Genomic DNA, 19,231 nt, shown 5'->3' with positions numbered 1-19,231 from the left:
CAAGGGAAGCAAAAGCAAAAATAATCTATTGGGACTACATCAAAATAAAAAGCTTCTGGGGCAGCCGGGTGGTTCAGTCGGTTAAGCCTCTGACTCTCAGTTGTGGCTCAGGTCATGATCTCACCATTTGTGGGTCTGAGCCTCACATTGGGCTCTGTGCTGACAATTTGGGGCCTGCTTGGGATTCTTTCTCTCTGCCCTTCCCCTGCTTGTATCCTCTCTCAAAATAAATAAATAAACTTAAAAAAAAAAAAAGTTTCTGCACAGCAAAGGAAACAATCAACGAAATAAAGACAACCTACTGAATGGGAGAAGATATTTGCAAACAATATAACCAATAAGAGGTCAGTATCCAAAATATATAAAGAACTTCTATAACTCAACATCAAAAACCCCACAAATAATCCAATTAAAAATGGGCAGAAGTCATGAACAAACATTTCTCCAAATGAGACAGATGCCAACAGACACATGAAAAGATGTTCAACATCACTTATCATCAAGGAAATGTGAATCAAAAACATAATGAGATATCACCTCACAGCTGTCAGAATGGCTAAAAAGAAAAACACAAGAGGGGCTCCTGGGTGGCTCAGTCAGTTAAGTGTCCAACTCTTGATTTTGGCTCAGGTCATGATCTCACAGTTCATGGGTTCAAGTCCCACATAGGCCTCACTGCTGTCAGTGTGGAGCCTGCTGGAGATTCTCTCTCTCTCCCTCTCTTTCTGCCTCTCCCCACTCACACTCTTTCTCTTAAAATAGATACATGAACTTAAAAAAAGAAAAGAAAAACACAAGAAACAACAAGTATTGGAGAAAATGTGGAGAAAAAGGAACCCTGGTGCCTTGCTAGTGGGAATGCAAATTGGTGCAGCCAATGTGGAAAACAGTAAGGAGATTCCTCAAAAAATTAAAAAGTAAAAATACTGAGTAATTCCACCACTGGGTATTTACCCAAAGAATACAAAAACACTAATTCAAAAAAGATATATGCATCCCTATGTTTATAGCGGCATTATTTACAATAGCCAAATTATGGAAGCAGTCCAAGTGTCCATCGATAGATGGATGAATACAGAAGATGTGGTATCTGTGTATAGTGGAATATTACTCGGCCATAAGAAAGAATGAAATCTTGCCATTTGCAACAACATGAATGGATCTAGAGAGTAAAATGCTAAGTGAAATAAGTCAGAGAATGACACCATATGATTTCACTCATGTTGAATTTAAGAAACAAATGAACAAACAGCAAAATGAGGCAAACAAACAAAAAAACCCAGACTCTTAGCTGTAGAGGACAAAGGGATGATTACCAGAAGGGAGGTGGGGGGATGGGTGAAATAGGTGATGGTATTAAAGAGTTCATTTGCCATGATGAGCACTGGGTGTTGTAATAGAGTGCTGAATCACTATATTGTACACCTGAAAATAATATAATGCTGTATGTTAATTATACTGGAATTAAGATAAAATTCTAGGCATTAGTTTTTTTTTGTTTTTGTTCTTTGTTCTTTGTTTTTAAGTCTCCACAGGTGATTCCAGGGCAGAACAAAATTTAAGAATTGATGCCCTAGGTCTTCCTCCCCCACCCCCTGGAGATTCGGATTAATTCACTCTTTTCACTTTTTTTTTTTTTCCTAAAGAAAGGCAGACGGCCACATGCAGCGCCTCCTTTGGATGTGTCTGGAGTCTCAGAAGATTGACTGCCCTATGTTCTTCTACAATGGACTTGAGAGCTTCTTTAGAGATTCTAGCAGGGGGGGCACAGCTACTCATATACCCTTGACTGAAGAACAGGTCCTCCTCTATCAGGAAGGTCGTCTACTTCAACCAAGCACTCAGCTGTGGGAGGGATGCATGTGGAATGGTGAGGAAGGAAGGGGACACTGGCCTAGCCAGCCAGAACAGCCAAGAATCAACCCTGGTGATCAATGGGGTGACCGCAGCCAGATCGTCCTCAAATCCTCAGATTAATTCACTTTGGGTGCATCTAGGCATCAGTATTTTTTTTTTAATTATTACTTTAGAGAAAGAGAGAGAGCAAGCAGGGTAGAGGGGCAGAGGGAGAGAGAGAGAAAATCTTAAGCAGACTCCACGCTCAGCAGGGAGCCTGATTCAGAGCTTGATCCCACGACCCTAGGATCATGACCTGAGCCGAAATCAAGAATCAGACACTCAACCTATTGAGCCATGCTGGTGCCCCTAAAGTTTTTGTTTTTGTTTTTTTTATTTTGAGAGACAGAGTGAGAGAGCACAAGCAGAGGAGGGCAGAGAGAGAGAGAGAGAGAGAGAGAGAGAGAGAGAGAGAGAGAATCCCAAGCAGGCCCAACACTATCAGCGTGGAAGCCCAATGAGGGGCTCAAACCCATGAACCTGAGATCATAACCTGAGCCGAAATCAAGAGTTGGACACTTCGGCGACTGAGCCACCCAGGTGCCCCTCGGCATCAGTATTTTTAACAGTTCCCCAGGTGTTTGTAACATGCAGCATAGTTTGAGAACCAGTAATGTAGTAGTTTCCAGACTTGAGTGTGCCTCAGAATTACCTGGAGGGTGAGTAAAACGTGAATGATCTGGCTCCACTCCCAGAGTCTCTGATTCAGTAGGTCTGGAGTGGGGCCTGACGATCTGCATTTCTACAAGTTCCCAGGGGATGCTGATGTTGGTACAGGGGCCACACTTTGAGAATTAATAGCATAGAGAATTTCCCCCCATGTGTTTGCAACCTGTGTTCCCTTCTTTTTGTAATAGCATCTTGATTTTTCTTAGAGGAAGCAGCCCTTGTCCCTTCTCAGACCATGTTTTTGGGTAGAGCTGACATCATTCCCCGTCCACCTTCCACTTCAAGGATGGGCCTATGACCTGGGCTTTGCCAGTCAGTCAGTCAGTCACAGGGATTGGTTCAAATTTAACACATGACCCAATTTTAGCCAAGGAGCATAAATGGTGAGCACCTAGCAAGAAGTACAAGGAAGGCAGCAATCTCTTCTCACAAGATTTCTAAGTTGGTGGAATATTATTATTTTTTTATTATTTTTTTATGTATTTTATAATATAATTTATTGTCAAGTTGGTTTCCATACAACACCCAGTGTTCAGACCAACAAGTGTCCTCCTAAGTTGGTGGAATATTAACCTAAAGCAGCTGGAGACCATCTGCCCATAACCACATAGGAAGAAGCTGCCTGAGTCAACATGGAGGAGAGATATAACAGAGCTAGAGACAGAGATAGGAGAGACAGAGAGAAAGACAGACAAGTTGCGGAGAGGCTTGATGATATTACCTGAATAACTGGATACACTTTTTCCCACAGGCTTGCTGAGCCCTGGACTTTGCACACCCAGATAAACTCCTTTTTGCAGAAGACAGGTGAACATCTCTAATCTCTGGGTTTTCAAACACCTGTCCATCCACTCCCAAGGTGCAGGCTAAGAATCCCTGAGCTATAGCGATATCTTTAGAGTGTTCTTATTTCCAAACAGATGGCTGAGCCTCATTCTTATTTGGCAGAGTTTATTTGGCAGAGTTTATTTATTCTTATTTGGCAGCCTCTATCGTGAGGCCTCCTCCAAAGTCCATTTTGCATGAATTAGCCTTTCTACCTACCTGTGTGTCCGCTTTATGTCTCGTCTCCACTCTGCCCCCAGTGAACCCCAAAGAATTCCTGCTGGTCTCAACCTGCAGACATACTGGGCCCAGTACACCATAATGGGGGCCTGATACTGGAGACTGAAGGGACTGCCCTCTCCCCCATGTCAGCCACAGGCTGACACTGGACCATGACCTCAGGCATCTGCCTTTTCCACCAACAGACATATGTCCAATTTTTTCCTTTAGGCTTCTTCTCTTCAGATTTACAGGCATAGAGGTTTTCAAATTCATAGCACTTCCCCACATTTCTTAGTAAGAGCTCAGCGCAGAGACATAGGGAATAGCAACTGTGCCCCACCTCAGGCCTAGAGACCCCTGTGACAAGTACATGCACAACTTCTAGAAAACATGCCTGATCAGGCTTGGAGAGGGCTGCACCGGGGCTCCGGGTGAATGTGGAAACAGGCCCTGCTTTCCTCCCGCCCCCACCCCCAGAGAGTCCTGTGCCTGCCTTTTCCTCTCCCAGCAGCGACACTTCTAGCACCCATTCCGATGGATTCTGGAACTTCTGGATTCCGATCCAGATTCAGATTGATAGTTTTTTAAAGCTCCGCAGAAGATGTCAGTGTCCAGTCAGGGCTCAGAACCACAGACCTTGGGGCTCAAGGCCACCTACACCCTGGGACTACTTCCTCAACGGTTGATACAGAGTTTAGGGAGCAACGGGACTCAGATGTTTTCACTTTCTCAAACTCTGACAACTGGCGTCTTCACTCATTCTTCTGCGGCTTGTTACTTTCTCCAGTTGCTAATTGCAGGTCCCTATCCTCATCTTCCCTCTGTGGACTTCTGACCTGTGAACTGCCTGATTGCTGATGCCAGGGTGGCTCATAATTTTTCCCAAATTACCCATTCCTGGCTTCAGTGGATGACTGTGGCTTAAAACTCTAAGATTCTTACTGTTTATTTAACAAATGGTTGGTTTTTGAACATCTACTGTCTATGAGTCACCTAGCTAAACTGTATACAGGAATTTGGGAAATTTATGAGAAATATAAATTGAATAAGACATGTACCTTGAGCAAATATGAAAAACAAAAACAAAAACTGGGTGAGTTCTGGGAGAATCAGTTTGTTTAATTGTTTTGTGGCAGAAAAAGGAAACTGGAGACAGACCAGGACTGAGAATAGGTAGAGGTTTTGTCTTTAGGTGAAAAAGAGGAACTGAGATAATCATCATCAGTAACCAGAAACACTTCAGATTAGAGAATGGAGGTGGAAGGTGTGCTTTACTATATTTAATTTGAACTCCAGATATATCTTACAAAACTATACAGTGTCTGCATGGGTAACTATTCCCTGGCAATATGTGCTATTTTAATAGTAGTGTCTACAGAAAAGGCATGACTGCCAGCCTTATATGCAATACCCTCTTCCCCATTTAGTGTGGTCTAACCCCCCCACCTGGTGAAGGCTCCGAGACTCCAGTGATGAAACCATCACTGAGCTCATCTTATACGTGTAAATGGGTTCCTCTGTGCTTGCCCACCTGACACGTCTGCCTCTTTCTTCTGACTCACTTACACTCAAGAACCTTGAGCCCCAGCATATCCCGTCAATCATCCTCTTTGTTTTCCCAGGAAGGAAGTCTCACCCATCACTCTCCCGTCTGAACCAGGCCCCAGGTGGGGGAGAGGTCTAAGCAGTATTGAGGAAGTCAGTGGCATTTCACTGATGACCCAGGTGTCTCCCTAGAACAGCCAATGCTTCCTGTTCCATGGGGACAGGGAGGTAGAGCGGCGGGCAGCCAGGCCGGCTTCCTGAAGATCTGTGCTGAGCGGCTGCCTGTGCTCTGGAGGAGACAAGCTATTTATCAAAGTGAAAGATGCCTGATGCTGGAGTTGCTAAAAACAAACCCTTCCAGGTTTTATCTGCATCCAGAAATGCTTACTTGTAAGTAGGTCAAAGTGTTCCTGAAGTAGGGCAGTAACAAGTGCCAGTCTATCGCTGTGGCTGAGTTCCAGTTCAGGAAGGCTCACCATTGCCTTCACAGGACACTTCATGGGATGGCACTGGCACTTCGACGCGGTCCTCCCACCTCCCTGCCCCCGATGCAGGAGCAGCTGCTTGTAGACTCATGGTAGCCATGCAGAGGTTTCTCAGGCATCAAATGCAAAGTGGATTTTGCCTTGATGTAGCTCAGGTCAGTTTATTTATTTAAAAAAGTTTTTTAATGTTTATTTATTTTTGAGAGACAGAGCATCAGCAGGGGAGGGGCAGAGAGAAAGGGAGACACAGAATCCAAAGCAGGCTCCAGGCTCTGAGCTGTCGGCACAGAGCCCGACACGGGGCTTGAACTCACAAACTGTGAGACCATGACCTGAGCCTAAGTCGGACACTTAACCGACTGAGCCACCCAGGTGCTCCTCGGTGAGTTTATTAAAGATTTGAATGATAAGAGGAATGTGGGAGACACTGCCCATCCTTATATTTCTGAGTTTTCAACCATTCCAAATAAATGAGATGTACTTGGCCCATGTGTCCCCAGAGAAGACTTCCCAGGAAACAGGAATGCGAAGACTTCTTCGGTCAAAACTCCTAACATCAGAACATTACTCCTTGTTCCCATCCTCGGGCTCCTGCTAAAGCTTACACCAGTTTCCACTACAGTTTTTAGGGGATGGGGAACATAATGAACCTGGGGCCTACATCTCACCAAGAACCAAGTAGGCCTTGCTCTCTTTTACTCTTTTAAAAGAAAGTGGGGGGTGGGGAGTGGGACTGGATGGCCCCTACATCTCCCTCTTCCTTCAACTGCATCCTTTGAGGGCTCCCAGATTGTTGGTCAATAACCACTGAGACATTTCTGGCCCATCCCATTGAGGAATGATACACCCACACCCACCCTGACACTCAAGGTCTCGCACTGCCCTCCATCATGCAGGTCGGCCCATCTCCACAGTGTGATCCGAATGCCTCCTTCAATGACCCGAGTTAATCATTGAAAGAGAATAGGTCACTGGCAGGTGCAAGCCAGGGAATAACTTTAATTTTCAGTTCAATTATTCTCAAATATGATCTCAACTCTCTGGGTCGAAGGTAAAAAAAAGAAGACAGGAATAAACCATTAGTTGGGGGGAAATCATAGAGCCAGACAGACCTACTGTTAGTAGCTTGCGGAAAGGGCCTGGGATAGGCCAGGAATAGAAACTGAGGGAAAGGGGATACAGACTAGAGACAGTGTGGGGGCTTCTGCAGAACCTGTGGATGAAACTAGAAACAAAACCTTGTCCTTGTGAACAGCCCTGGCATGGATTCAGGCTGGAAAAGCCCTAGAGTCATCGCTATGGGGTTATCAGCATTGGGACAAAGGGCAGGCAGGGAGATGAACATTAATTGACCTCTAGTGAGGTGTACCTAGGCGGGGAAGTCTAATTCAAGGGAAGCAAGTACTGTTGCTCCTTTTTACTGACTTTCAGGATCTGGCCTAAGGTCATGAGCTAGTCAGGGGCTAAGCTGGGATTCAGACCCAGGTCTTTCACGTCAAGACTTGTAGTCTCTCCGCACCTGTTATCATTCACCTTATGGCCTGCTACATATGCTGCAAAGCCTCATGGTAGCCAAGCCATCCATGTTTCATTCTAAACCACCTATGTACACAACTGTATCACCAACTTTACAGTTTCTTTTATTTACTTATTTATTTTTTAATGTTTTTAATGTTTACTTTTGAGAGAGCCGGAGCATGAGTGGGGAGGGGAAGAGAGCAAGGGAGACAGAGAATCTGAAGCAGGCTCTGCACAGTGTGGGGCTTGAACCCTCGAACCGTGAGATCATGACCTGAGCCAAAGTCAGATGCTCAACTGACTGAGCCACCCAGGTGTCCCTCAACTTTACAGTTAAAACCACTCTTGGCATCTGGCTCGTTCAGTCGGTAGAGACTGCGACTCTTGATTTCGGGGCTGTGGGTTCGAGGCCCAGGTTGGGTGTAGAGATTACTTTTAAAAAATCTAAAATAAAAAAGTACTTTTACTTAATAACACTGCCACCTTTGAGTCTTCCAGCAACTCTGTAAGATAGGTATTTTTTTGTCAGCTTCCCTTTGCATAGATATGGAAACTAAGATAAAGTGACTCTCCCTAATTCCACACCCTGTCCTCTTCCTGGCCTGTCTCCCCGAGAGCCAAACCCTCGCCTGTTTCCTCAAAGATGTGCGAGTACATTTCTGAGAAAAATATGGGATGATTGCCTTAGGTTATCAAAGATGATTACCCGATATGGAAAGAAAAAACCAGACATCTTTAGAACTGGAGGGGATCCTACAGGTAATTCAGAAAGATAGGGATGAAGGTATGAATGACAGTAGGGAATAACCAGGAAAAAAGACAAGCCAGCAGAGAGCCTCAGAGTGCAATTCAGTTGCCTCTGAGCTGTGCCCAGAGAGCAGGGGACCAGGTCTCCCAAGGATGAGGGGCTTTGGGGCACCTGACATAAAGCTGGATGGCTGGATGTTCTTAAATCCAAGGATGGTGAGGAGGATTTAAAACCACACACACAAATAATCACTGTAAACAAATGAAGGTTGTTGAAGTTAATCCAAGATGTTTTGTGCTGCCCCACGGGTTCAGTAAAAGAGTACAGAAAAGTTACTAGGCTTTTATTAAACTGTACCTTAGGAAAGAAGTGTCTAACATTTTATATGCAAATTAAATTAGTCTGTTCTAGATAAGAATCAGGAGATGGAGCATGAGAGTTAGGACTGGTAGGTTTCAAGTGGGGGACTGGAGGAAGGAGACTAGCAGGAGGGATGGGTAGGAAGCATCTGGGTTTCAGCACTAAGTAAGAGGAATTTCTCACCATTAGAACTGTACTAAAATGCAGTAGGCTTCTTCTAGAAGTAATGAGCTCCCAGTCCTGGGGAGCACTCAAGTAATGCTTGGCTGAGTATCAGAGGCGTGTAGAATGGGGTCCCTATATTAGGGAAAGAGTGAATTGGAGGACCTTTATTGTGCTTTTCAATTCTAAGATTCCGAGAATCCATAAAAGCCTATGTTCTGAAGTGAAATGAAATCTAATCAAGGACTTTTATTCAATTATAAAAAGAAAAAATTTTAATTCTAATTTTTTATAATTCTGAAAAATGACTAGGACCTCCTTTTAGAATCTCTCCCAATGCATCTCCACTTGTCTTAAAACACACTTTTCTTCAAGAAGTATCAGCACTCAAGTTAGTTACATTTCTCATGCAAATGCATTATTTTTTGGTTTCAATTAATAAAAACAACCTTGCCATCATTTTTCACTGCAAACATACTATATTCAACTCTGTTACTCTTTTTTCATAAGTTTATTTCTTTATTTTGAGAGAGAGAGGGGGGGGAGGGGCAGAGAGTGAGGGAAAGAGAGGGAATCCCACGAAGGCACCATGCTGTCAGCGCAGGGCCTGATGTGGGGCTCGACCCCACACACCAAACCATAAGATCATGACCTGAGCCGAAACCATGAGTCATATGCTTACCCGCCTGAGCCACCCAGGTGCCCCTAAGCTATGTTACTCTTAAATACAATTTTGTGGGCTATAGTATGGAAAACTCTTCCCACTGCCATTCATCCTTCTCCGGGGTATAATTTTGTTCTAGAAGAAAATGAGTTCTGAATTCCCGGGTGGCTCCTCATAGCAGGTCAGTTACAGACACCCAAACAGAGTAGGAGTGTAGACCAGAGACTATAGTTTTAATATGTCACTTCATACCTGAAGGGAAATGTCTGGTGACAATTATTTTTTAGCTTCCCATGGTGAATCCCCATGGTAGGCATTATGGAGTCAACTAAAACCTGAAGTAGCTTCTCTTAATGCAGAATTACACTGAAAACTAAGAGAGAGACTTTTAGTGGACTCTCTAGTCTGCAGGCAGAAGGAAGCTTTTAGTCTCTGACAGCAGAGGGGATAGGAAAGGCTCATTTTGGTTCCTGGCAGCAGAAGGTGCAGGAAGTTCCCATCCCTGCAGAAAATCTGTTGGACAGCCTGGACCAGCTCCAGGATTAGGCCAGCCCCTATCAGGTCCCTAACTGGACCCAGTTCCACCTACGATCCACAGGGCTGGTCAGAGTTTTTCTGCTCTAGCCAGGGACACCAAGATCTTTCTAGTGGGCAAAGCACCCAGAGGACAAAATCTGTCTGTTGCTACTACCTCTAGGGAAGGGAGCACATGAAGGCCAGAGGCGAAGGGAGAGTGAGAGAGCAGTATGCGTGGCCATCTCTCTCCAAATTCTCATCCAGCTAGATTGGTTGCATAAAGGGGAGCCTTGTCAGATGGAAGCTCAGTGAATTTGAGTACCTGTCACAAATGCCTTCAGACCTGGGAGGGTATAGAGCATACTTAAAGAGTGAGACCTTGGGAAATTGACAGACCTGCCTTCAAATCAAGGTCCTCCACTTGTGAGCTATGTGACTTCAGGAAAGTCACCTAATCTTTCTAAGACTGACCTTCCTTGTCTATAAAGTGAGAAAAGATTATTGTTACTCGTATTAAAGCACTAACCTAGAAACCTGGCCCATAGGAAGGCTCAATAAATGTCAGGTATTTTTATGACTTGACTACAAACTTAATGTAAGTCAATAGTATCACAGACCTGCTCAGCATCTTCAGGCTGCTGGTGAGGTGTATCTCCAGAGCCCAGGTTTTCTCCACTGTTCTAGACCTGCACACCACAGCCTGGGTAAGCTGTTCCTGAGGGCAGCTGGGTGATGATAGCAGAAATCATCAGGAGACCCTACAGGAGAGCACTCCCTGTGAATAAGCAATGGCCACTTTGGGCCCCTGCCCCTTTCCTCCAGGACATCTGCTCGTAGGGCTCACCTCCTGGGCTAGGTTTTGCTAAGCAAAGAGGTGTTTCCTTATAGCTTCTCCAGGCACTCAGCTGGAGCCAGGAAGAAACTGGGTAGGAAAGGAAAAGGGACACAGAAGTCTTACATAGCTGGGTAGAGAAAAGCCTAGACAGGTTTTGGGTCCAAAGGCAGAAGCACCCAGGACCAACGCTTGTTTTTGTTTTTGTTTTTTTTTTTAAAACACCATTTTAACCATTTTTAAGTATATAGTTCAGTAGCATTAAGTAACAACACTCCCTTGGTTGTGCAACCACCAGCACCATCCATCTCCAGGACTTTTCTCATCTTGCAAAACTGAAACTCTGTACCCATTAAACACTAACTCCCCATTCCTCCTCTCCTTCCAGCTGCTCATAACCACTATTCTTCTTTCTGTCTCAGGGAATTTGACTCTTCTAGGTACCTCCTATAACTGGAACCATCCAGTATTTGCTCTTTTGTGACTAGTTGAGTTCACACAACATAATGTCTCCAAAGTTTATTCATGTTGTATCATATGTTGGATTTTCCTTCTTTTTATATATTTTTAATTTTTTTAACATTTATTTATTTTTGAGAGACAGAGAATGACAGAGAGTGAGTGGGGTAAGAGGCAGGGAGAGAGAGAGAGAGAGAGAGAGAGAGAGAGAGAGAGAGAGAATCTGAAGCAGGCCTCAGGCTCTGAGCTGTCAGCACAGAGCCCAATGTGGGGCTCGAACTCCCAAACCGTGAGACCATGACCTGAGCTGAAGTCGGACGCTGAACCAACTGAACCATGCAGGTGCTCCCAGATTTTCCTTCTTTTTAAAGACTGGACAATACTCCATTCAATGTGTATGGAACATTTTATTTACCCATGCATCCACTGATGGACACCAGAGCTTCCATCTTTTGACCTTTGTGAATAGTGCTGCTCTGAATATGGGTGCGCAAGTAGCTCCTTGAGTCCCTGCTTTTGATTCTTTTGGGTGTATACCTGGATGTGGAATTCCTGGATCATATGATAATTCTATGTTTAAGCTTTTAAGGGACCCCATACTGTTTTCCATAGCAGTTCACTATTTTACTTTCCCAGGAGCAGTGCAGAAGGGTCCAATTTCTCCACATCCTCACCAATGCCTGTTATTTCCTATGCTTTTTAAAAAAATAATAGCCACCCTAATGGATATAAACCGGTATCTCATTGTAGTATTGATTTGCAGATCCCTAATTGTTAGTGATGTTGCCCATCTTTTCATCTTATTGGCCATTTGTATACCTTCTATGGAGAAATGTCTATTCGAGTCCTTTGCCTATTTTTAAATCAAATTGTTTTTTGTAGTTGTTGTGTTGTAGGAGTTCTTTATATAACTTGTGTATTAATCCCTCCCAATTCATCTTTAAAATCTCCTATGCCTGATAATTGGGAGTTGCTAAATCCATAAGGCAGTGACTCTCAATGCTCATGGAACAACAGAATTACCAAGGAACCAAAAAAAAATACTGATGCCCAGGTAGTTATGAATTAATTGGTCTAGGGTGAGGTGTGAGGCATCAGTAGACTTTAAAAGTCTCCTCTGAGTGGTTCTAAAATGTACCCAGAGTTGAAACTGTTGCTACAAAGTCTTTGTCCCTTGGGAGGTGCTGCCCTCCACCACTTGCTGCTAAGAAAGTGAGAGGGGATAGATTAGGAAGAGGAATGATGAGGCCCCACAGGGTCCAACCCCAGTGAGAGTGTCAGGTGGCAGCAAAGAAATAAGAAAGGCAGGCCCCCCACTTTGTCACGCAGCCCTATCACCAGTCCTGCCACAGATATATCGGGAGAAACAACCAACCGCTGTCTCCTGAGAAGGCACAGGAAGGAAAGACAAGAGAGGAGCCCAGAGCTACCTGGAAGCACCATAGGCAGTGTGGTGGAGAGCACTGGGCAAGGGGGTTGGAGCCTTGGTTCTACTCCAGCTTTGCCATCAACTTCCCTGTGGCTTCTGAAAAGTCATCTTGCTTTCCTGTGCCCAAGAGTGGCCCTAGAGGAAAGGAAACTGGACTAGTGCACTGTTTCTCAGACTTGGCTGTACCTTGGATTCACCCAAGGAGCATTTAAAAACATGGACCCTCAGGTCCCATTCTAGAGATTCTGAATCTAGTTGTTTTGGGTGAGGATTGGGCATTGTCATTCAGTAAAGCTTCCAGGGGATTCCATGCAGCCAGGGTTGAGAGCCTGGTCTAGTGGTTCTTCAAGTTCCCTTCTCAGTGTTAACATTCCAAGATTCTTCCACCTGCATATCTGGGGGGTGACAGTCATGGCCTGAGCACTCATCTGGCACTTAGCACATCATACAAACACTGCATTTTTTCTCACAGTCCACAGAAGCACTGACCTGATGCTCTCTACAAAGGTTAAGAGGACCAGTTCCCTCCTAAGAATTGAAAAAGGAACAGATTTTGACCTCCAGTGATATTGGGTGAGGCCACCCTGTACTAGTCCACAACCCCCAGAGGAATGCTTCATTCTCAGTCCTGCTGTGCATAACTTGTAAGGTGAAGCGCCTGCTGGAGACACATCAGCTGGGAGGGGAAAAGGCCAGGGGGCCAGCAGGCAGCCCTCAGAATGGGGAGAAGGAACAGTTTATGGAGTTTCTGCTAAGAGGCCCTGGAGTGGGAGATGGCTTTCCAAACTGGGGTGTGTGCATGAGAGCACACGCTTTCAAATGAGGCTGTGTTAGGGCTGCTCCATGGAGGCCTGACTGTCAGGAATTGGGCACCTGTGTATTCTGAGCCCACACAGGTGAGAGGGCAGTAAGAGCTCACAGGTGGCCATCTGAAGGCCCACCTACTTGGCCTATGCTTGGAGAGAGAGGAACCAGCCTACAAACCAACAGAGCCAAGGAAATGGGTGACAGGCACTGGTAGGATACTGCCTTTAAGAAGCCATGCCTGCTGGTGGAGTGCGCCAGAAAGTTCCATGCTGGTCTCCCTCTCCACTTTCTCTCTTGCTTCTATATTCCATCCCTCCTCCTTAGTGTCCATTTCGCAGTTGACCCTCCACTAATCCCTCTCCCTCTAGAGTTCTCACCCTGAATGCCTCTGGATCACAGATCCCCTCTGACTGCTCTCTGCCTCTCCACTGTGGGTTTGCTCCTGCCACAAGCGGTAGGGTCCCAGATGGGCAGGGGCAAGGAAGGCATGCATATCCTACCCAGCCACAGGCTGGAGAGGTTGGGCCTTTGTCAGGAAGTCTCAGCTCCTCTCTGCAAGGTAAGTCCTTCCTGATGAACAACGCACACCAGAGATCTATGACGAGTTAGCCCTCCCCAGCAAAGGAAGTGCCATCCTTGGTTTTGTCTCCAAAGATGGGGGTCTCTAGACTGGATGTGTGGGAGTTGGTAGCTATTTTGCTGAAGAATCAATGGCAAAAAATGGAATAACTATCACTTATCATGACAACTACCACGCATCGCATGCCAGGCACTGTTCTAAGTGTTTTGTGTATATTGCATCATTCACCCTCACACTTCTAGCCCCTTTGGGTCCCAGTTTCCCTTTGGTTAGACTTCAAACAGAACCACGTTCCTGAGTTTCACCCATCTCTTCCCGGTACCACGAGTTTCTCCAGTGGACACTTCAAAGGACCGGGGAGCTGTATCTGCAATTACAAATTCCACACAATTTCCTGACACAGTTCCTCCTGTGTTCAGAGAAAAGGAGGGGGAGAAGGAAGCGATGGATGAACAGAGGGAAGGGGGCACGAGGGTGTGTGCGTGTGGAGGGAAGAGGGTCTTAGTTTCCAGTTTTCTTCTGATGGAAAAAAACCCAGGGACGCCCCTTGCGAGAGTTGGACAGCTCCAATAATGCAACCTGCTACTGCCATCTGGTGGGTGAAAGGAGGATGGCAGGTTTTAGAGGTGGACCGGATGCAATTCCAGCAGAATTAGCAACTTTTCAGAAATTTAATTAGCCTGCAGTATCTACCGAGAAGTCTGTAGCAGGTCTCTGTGGTGACCCTGGTGTCCCTGCCTCCCCAAAGGCCCCTAGCCTCTTCCCATTTCACAAATACTCAGCATGGGTCTGCACAGAGGGCGCCCCCGATGGAGGTCATGTGACCAGTTAAGAAAAGAAGCTCAGAACCCCAGGAGAGCTCAGCGTCGCCTTCTGTGCCTCAGTTTACTCAATGTAAAATGAGTAACTCCAAAGCCCCTGCCAGCCTTGACTGTCAAAGTTAGAGGGTCTCATTCGAGAGTGAGCATGAAAGTCACAGGGGAGCTTGCTAAAACACAGACTGCTGGCCCCCACCCCAGCTATTCAGACCCATAGTCTGGAGCGGAGTCTCCAGCGGGTCTGGAGCGGAGTCTGAGTTTGCATTTCTAAACGTTCCAGAGGGATATTGACCTTGCCAATCCTGAGACACCCCCCACCCCCGCCCCCGCCTTGGAGAATCACTGTTCTAAGTAGTTCAGTCTCCTTGGTGGGAGGGGAAAAATGAATAAATAAGCAGAGAACTTACATAAAATGAATAACACAGAACTGTGTAAACACAGAAGCCTGGGCTCAAAGAACGTATCCATGAAGGCCCCATAAATGAGTGTCCTGTGCCCTGGCAGGGCTGAGGGGAGGGTCAAACCTAACTCAGCTATGCTAGCACTTGGGTGGGGGTGGGGGGCCAGGGAGCCCAAAGCAGCTCTGGAGCCTTCAGTGCAGAAGGGAGAAGTCTAGGCTTGGTCACAGGTAGAAGACTTTTCTGAATGTAGTGGGAGAGCTAGAAGAGGTCTTAGAGGCCATCTAATTCAGCTTTCATTTTAGGCTGAAATGGACTCACAAAGGTTAAATGACTTTTCCAAAGTCACATGGCCACTCGGTAGCTCTTTCTCCTCAAGTCCCCAACCCACTCCTTTCACAAGCAGGTCAAGAGAAATCCCACAAGGTCAGAATAGGTTGACGAGACAGGATAGCTCAGTGGTGCTCTTCGGTTAGGGTGGGCTCGTGCCCAGCGCCTTCTGCACGTGCCCACCCCCCCTCAGTCCCCCTACCTTTCACCAGGGGGAAGAAGCAGTCCATCTCCACGCTGCTTCGGGAATGGGAGATGCACAGGGCGCTGCTGGGAACCAGGCCCTCTTGCGGGGGGCTCCTTTCCGTGGTGCGGACCAGACACCAGCCCGGCCGCTCGCTGGGCCGCTCCAGCAGCTCCACCGTCTGTCCCACCTGGATGGTCAGCTCGCTGCTGTGGCCTGCATTGAAGTCCTGGAGGACCACGGTCAACTCACATCCGCCAGAGAGCTTGGGGTGGGGCGTGGAGTGGAACGTGAGGGATTGGGGGAGGAGGGGGTGGGTGAGAGGGGGAGGGAGAAAGGATGCGTGCAGAGGAAAAGAGGAGGAGGAGGAAGAAAAGGGGGGAAAGATGGGGTCCGGAGTGGAAAGAAGGCAGAAGAGGGAGTTGGGAACAGGAAAGAAAACAAGAAAATAAAGTAATTGACACAGTGCCATTCAATCATTCTGCTGCTCTAGCTCCAGCCACAATCTGGAGCCTGCCCAGAACCGAGCTTAATTCTAATTCTTTCTTGTTCACTTGGAGTTATTTTCATTTTCCTTTGCCAAGCTTCCAGCTAGCTGTGCCTTCTATCCCCTTTCCCAGTATGTCTCTTTACGTCTTCCCAGGGCACTACCCTGCGCCCCTCCTTGCCCCTATGACCACCCTCAGACTCTTACTGGGGACCATTTCTAACTCACTCACTCTTACCTGCTTCTAGCTGAATTCTTATTTGGGAATAATGGAAGAGACAACCTCCTTCCTCCTAACTTTTGCAACCTTCCCTACCCCACCCCCAGCGGGAGCCATCAGCTTAAAACAGATGTTGCCAGTGACACAAAAAAGAATGAGGTGTGAACACAAAGAAGAAGCAGAAGAGAAGGGAATAGAATTGGTTTACCTTAGCCCAACCACTGGGGACCAGGAGAAAGAATGGGAAGGGAGGAAGAGGGGTCACATCTTACTTAGGAGCCATCCTCAGTACCCTAGCCTACCCTCCCTCTGGGCCTGGCACTTCCCCACTGCACTGGTTCTGGGGCAGAACCAGTAAAACTGGGTAGAGCGACCTCAGGATAAGAGCAACCTCTTCTAGCTGAACACTGAGACTTTCACTTATCATGAGAAACCACTAGTTATTAGTTTGTCTCACAGAGCTAAGCACAAAGCCTCTCTCTTAAAAAAAATGTTTTTAAATGTCTTATTTATTTTTGAGAGATAGAAAGAGACAGAGCATGAGTGGGGCGGGGTGGGGGTGGGGGCGCAGAGGGAGAGAGAGAGAGAAAGAGGAAGACACAGAATCCGAAGCAGGTTCCAGGCTCCAAGCTATCAGCTCAGAGCTGGGGCTTGAACCCATGACCACGAGATCATGACCTGAGCCGAGTCAGACCCTTAACCAACTGAGCCACCCAAGCGCCCCTGCAAAGCTTCTCTCTTGAAATAGCAGCTGCACTTAGGGGCAGAGGGGAAATAAGGGAAGGAGTGGGAGACCCAGAGGCCCACAGGGGCAGCCTATTCTCCCCAAGGTTCAGCCCAGACAGCGGCTCAGTGGGAAAGTCCAGCTACCACCTCCAAGGAACTTGGCCTCAGTCTGTACATCTCTAATTGAAGCCTTCAGGGCCTGCATTGCCTGCACCAGCAGTCGTACTAATGCACCAGTCCAAGTACATTGTGTAGCTATATGTCCCCGGAAGCTTCTGCTGAATGGTAAATACAGCAAGCAGCCCAGTATGCAGAGAAACAACAGTCCCACCAGGACCAAGAGCTCAGCATTCAGGACTGTGAGAATTTCCTGTTAAAGGAACTTGAATGTCACAGTGGGCCTGAGAAGGTTACACGATGCATTGAAATGATGGTTGCAAAATGTATGGCTCCCAACCACGGAGTAAGGAGCCTGCTCTAAACACGTGTCCGGGGATGGGCAGGGCGCAGCCATTGAGATTGGATCAGGAAGAGAAATTCGTAGGACAGAAGTTGGAAGAGGGAAAGAGACAGAAGAAGGAGAAAACATGCTTGTTGGCTCATTTTTCCATTTAACTTTCCTAGTCCCATTAAATGCACAGACTCTACCTCTGTGCCCTTCTGGTGCCATCTTCCCAAAGCATCGTTTTGAGAGGGATGTTGTGAGATGGTAATACCTCAGGTCTGTAGAGTGCTTTCACCCTCACGTTAACCATCCACTTGATTCTCACAACAACCAGGCGATGCTACCATCTCCACCTCATCCATCAAGAACTTTAAGCTCAGAAACATCAAGATCATTGTTTGGGACAATGAGTGCGCATAAAAATTGCCTCAGGAGTTTGTGCAGATGCCTTTGCTGGTCTCTCACTCGCCCTAGCCTCCAATCACAGGTTCTGATTCAGGGGACCCAGGGATGTATATTTTTAACAAGACTCCCCCAACTCATGATTCTAAATGGAGGGTCCCTGAGATACTGTCTGAGAAACACTGACCAGATGGTTTCCCACAGTCACCCAGCTGGACTTGAATCCAGCCTTCCACCACAAATCCCATGTTCCTTAAACCACATACCAGAGCAAATTATGTACAAGTTTTAGGTATGTATGTGGTTGGAGGGGGTGGGAGACAGGTGGAGAGAAGACAACACTGGCCTGAGCTACTGGTCCTCTGAGGGTTTGCTTGGCCTACAACAAGTTGCTTAAACTTTCCGGACTGCAGTTTATAATCTTAACCAGTCTGCACTAACATACGAACAGCTACGTCACTGAAACACAAATTTCACTGAAACACAAGTTTCGCTGAGTTAATTTCACTGATATTCTATTTCATTTTTTTTCTCACTTGCTGGTGGCATCCCACTAAATTGATTCCACTTTCCACTAATGGAAATTTGTAGAATTTGCAAATTCCATTTGTAGAATGTTGGACTAGATGACCACAACATTTCCTGCTAACTCTGAGAATCTCTGTCACCGAGCTTCTATGCTTCAGTGGAGTCACTCCTCTGTGCCAACCTCAGGATTCTTTCCCAAGGTCAAGCGCACACATGGCCTGAGATGCAATTTACAGCCCTTTCAGGGATGGGTATGGCCCTTTTGCAGACTTTTGCAAAGCAGAGGGCGCCTAAAGCTCTGGTTGCAAACAGCCTAGCATGTCACCAGATACAAGGCCCACTGCCCCTCAGGACAAGTTACAGCCAGACCCACCCACGGGCAGGCAGGGAGTTACGGTGGGAGGCAGGAGAGGATTAACAGCCAGACAGTGTGCTTCTACAATTCAAAGATCGAGAGAAGGCTGGAAAACACCATTAGATGGCGATTTTTGCTTGCTGTAGGCTGCCCAGGCCAGACAAAAGATGATGAAAGATGATCAACAGTCAGTTTCGCTGGTGCTCAGAGACCCAGCCCCAAAACATTACGGTTCAAATAGAGGATGAATGTCCTGGTTTTGCCTCACCTCAACGGCGTGATCAAATAGATTTCTCACACTCGGTCCCCACTCCAGGGCAACAAGGGAATTCTCAACAGTGGCAGTGAGGGAGTTAGGAGAAATGGATGAGTCAGAGGCCAGACAGAGCCGTCCCTGTAACAATTCCTCCCCAGAGCAACAAGGGAGCTTCAGGTGCCCAGGGGACTCGGAGTTCACACTTCACAAACTGTGCTTCAGAGAACCCAGGACTAGAATTAGCCCTGGAAAGTTCTAAGAGCCCTTGCCAGTAGGGGAGGGGGCAAGGGCAGAGGGGCCAAAAGACCTTTGAGGAATCTGGGCACGCTTAAAGCATTTTTAATTGCAACCCTCAAAATAATTCA

The 19,231-nt window shown here is 46.6% G+C and overlaps 1 protein-coding gene across 3 annotated transcripts in view; it reads right to left on the bottom strand.

The window, feature by feature from the left end:
- KALRN (kalirin RhoGEF kinase) overlaps positions 1-19,231 on the bottom strand; it is a 669,312-nt gene that overhangs the window by 125,124 nt on the left and 524,957 nt on the right. For all 3 annotated transcript variants that reach the window (XM_053903452.1, XM_053903453.1, XM_053903451.1), the window contains exon 34: positions 15,466-15,712. In XM_053903452.1, coding sequence (XP_053759427.1) covers positions 15,466-15,712 — 247 coding nt within the window. The remainder of the gene's footprint in view (positions 1-15,465; positions 15,713-19,231) is intronic.

This window comes from Panthera pardus, unplaced genomic scaffold (assembly GCF_024362965.1).
Source record: "Panthera pardus isolate Hobbes unplaced genomic scaffold, ASM2436296v1 HiC_scaffold_16, whole genome shotgun sequence".
Classification (NCBI taxonomy): Eukaryota; Metazoa; Chordata; class Mammalia; order Carnivora; family Felidae; genus Panthera; species Panthera pardus.
The sequence above is the reverse complement of the archived record's forward strand: the minus strand, read 5'-3'. Positions and strand labels throughout refer to the sequence as shown.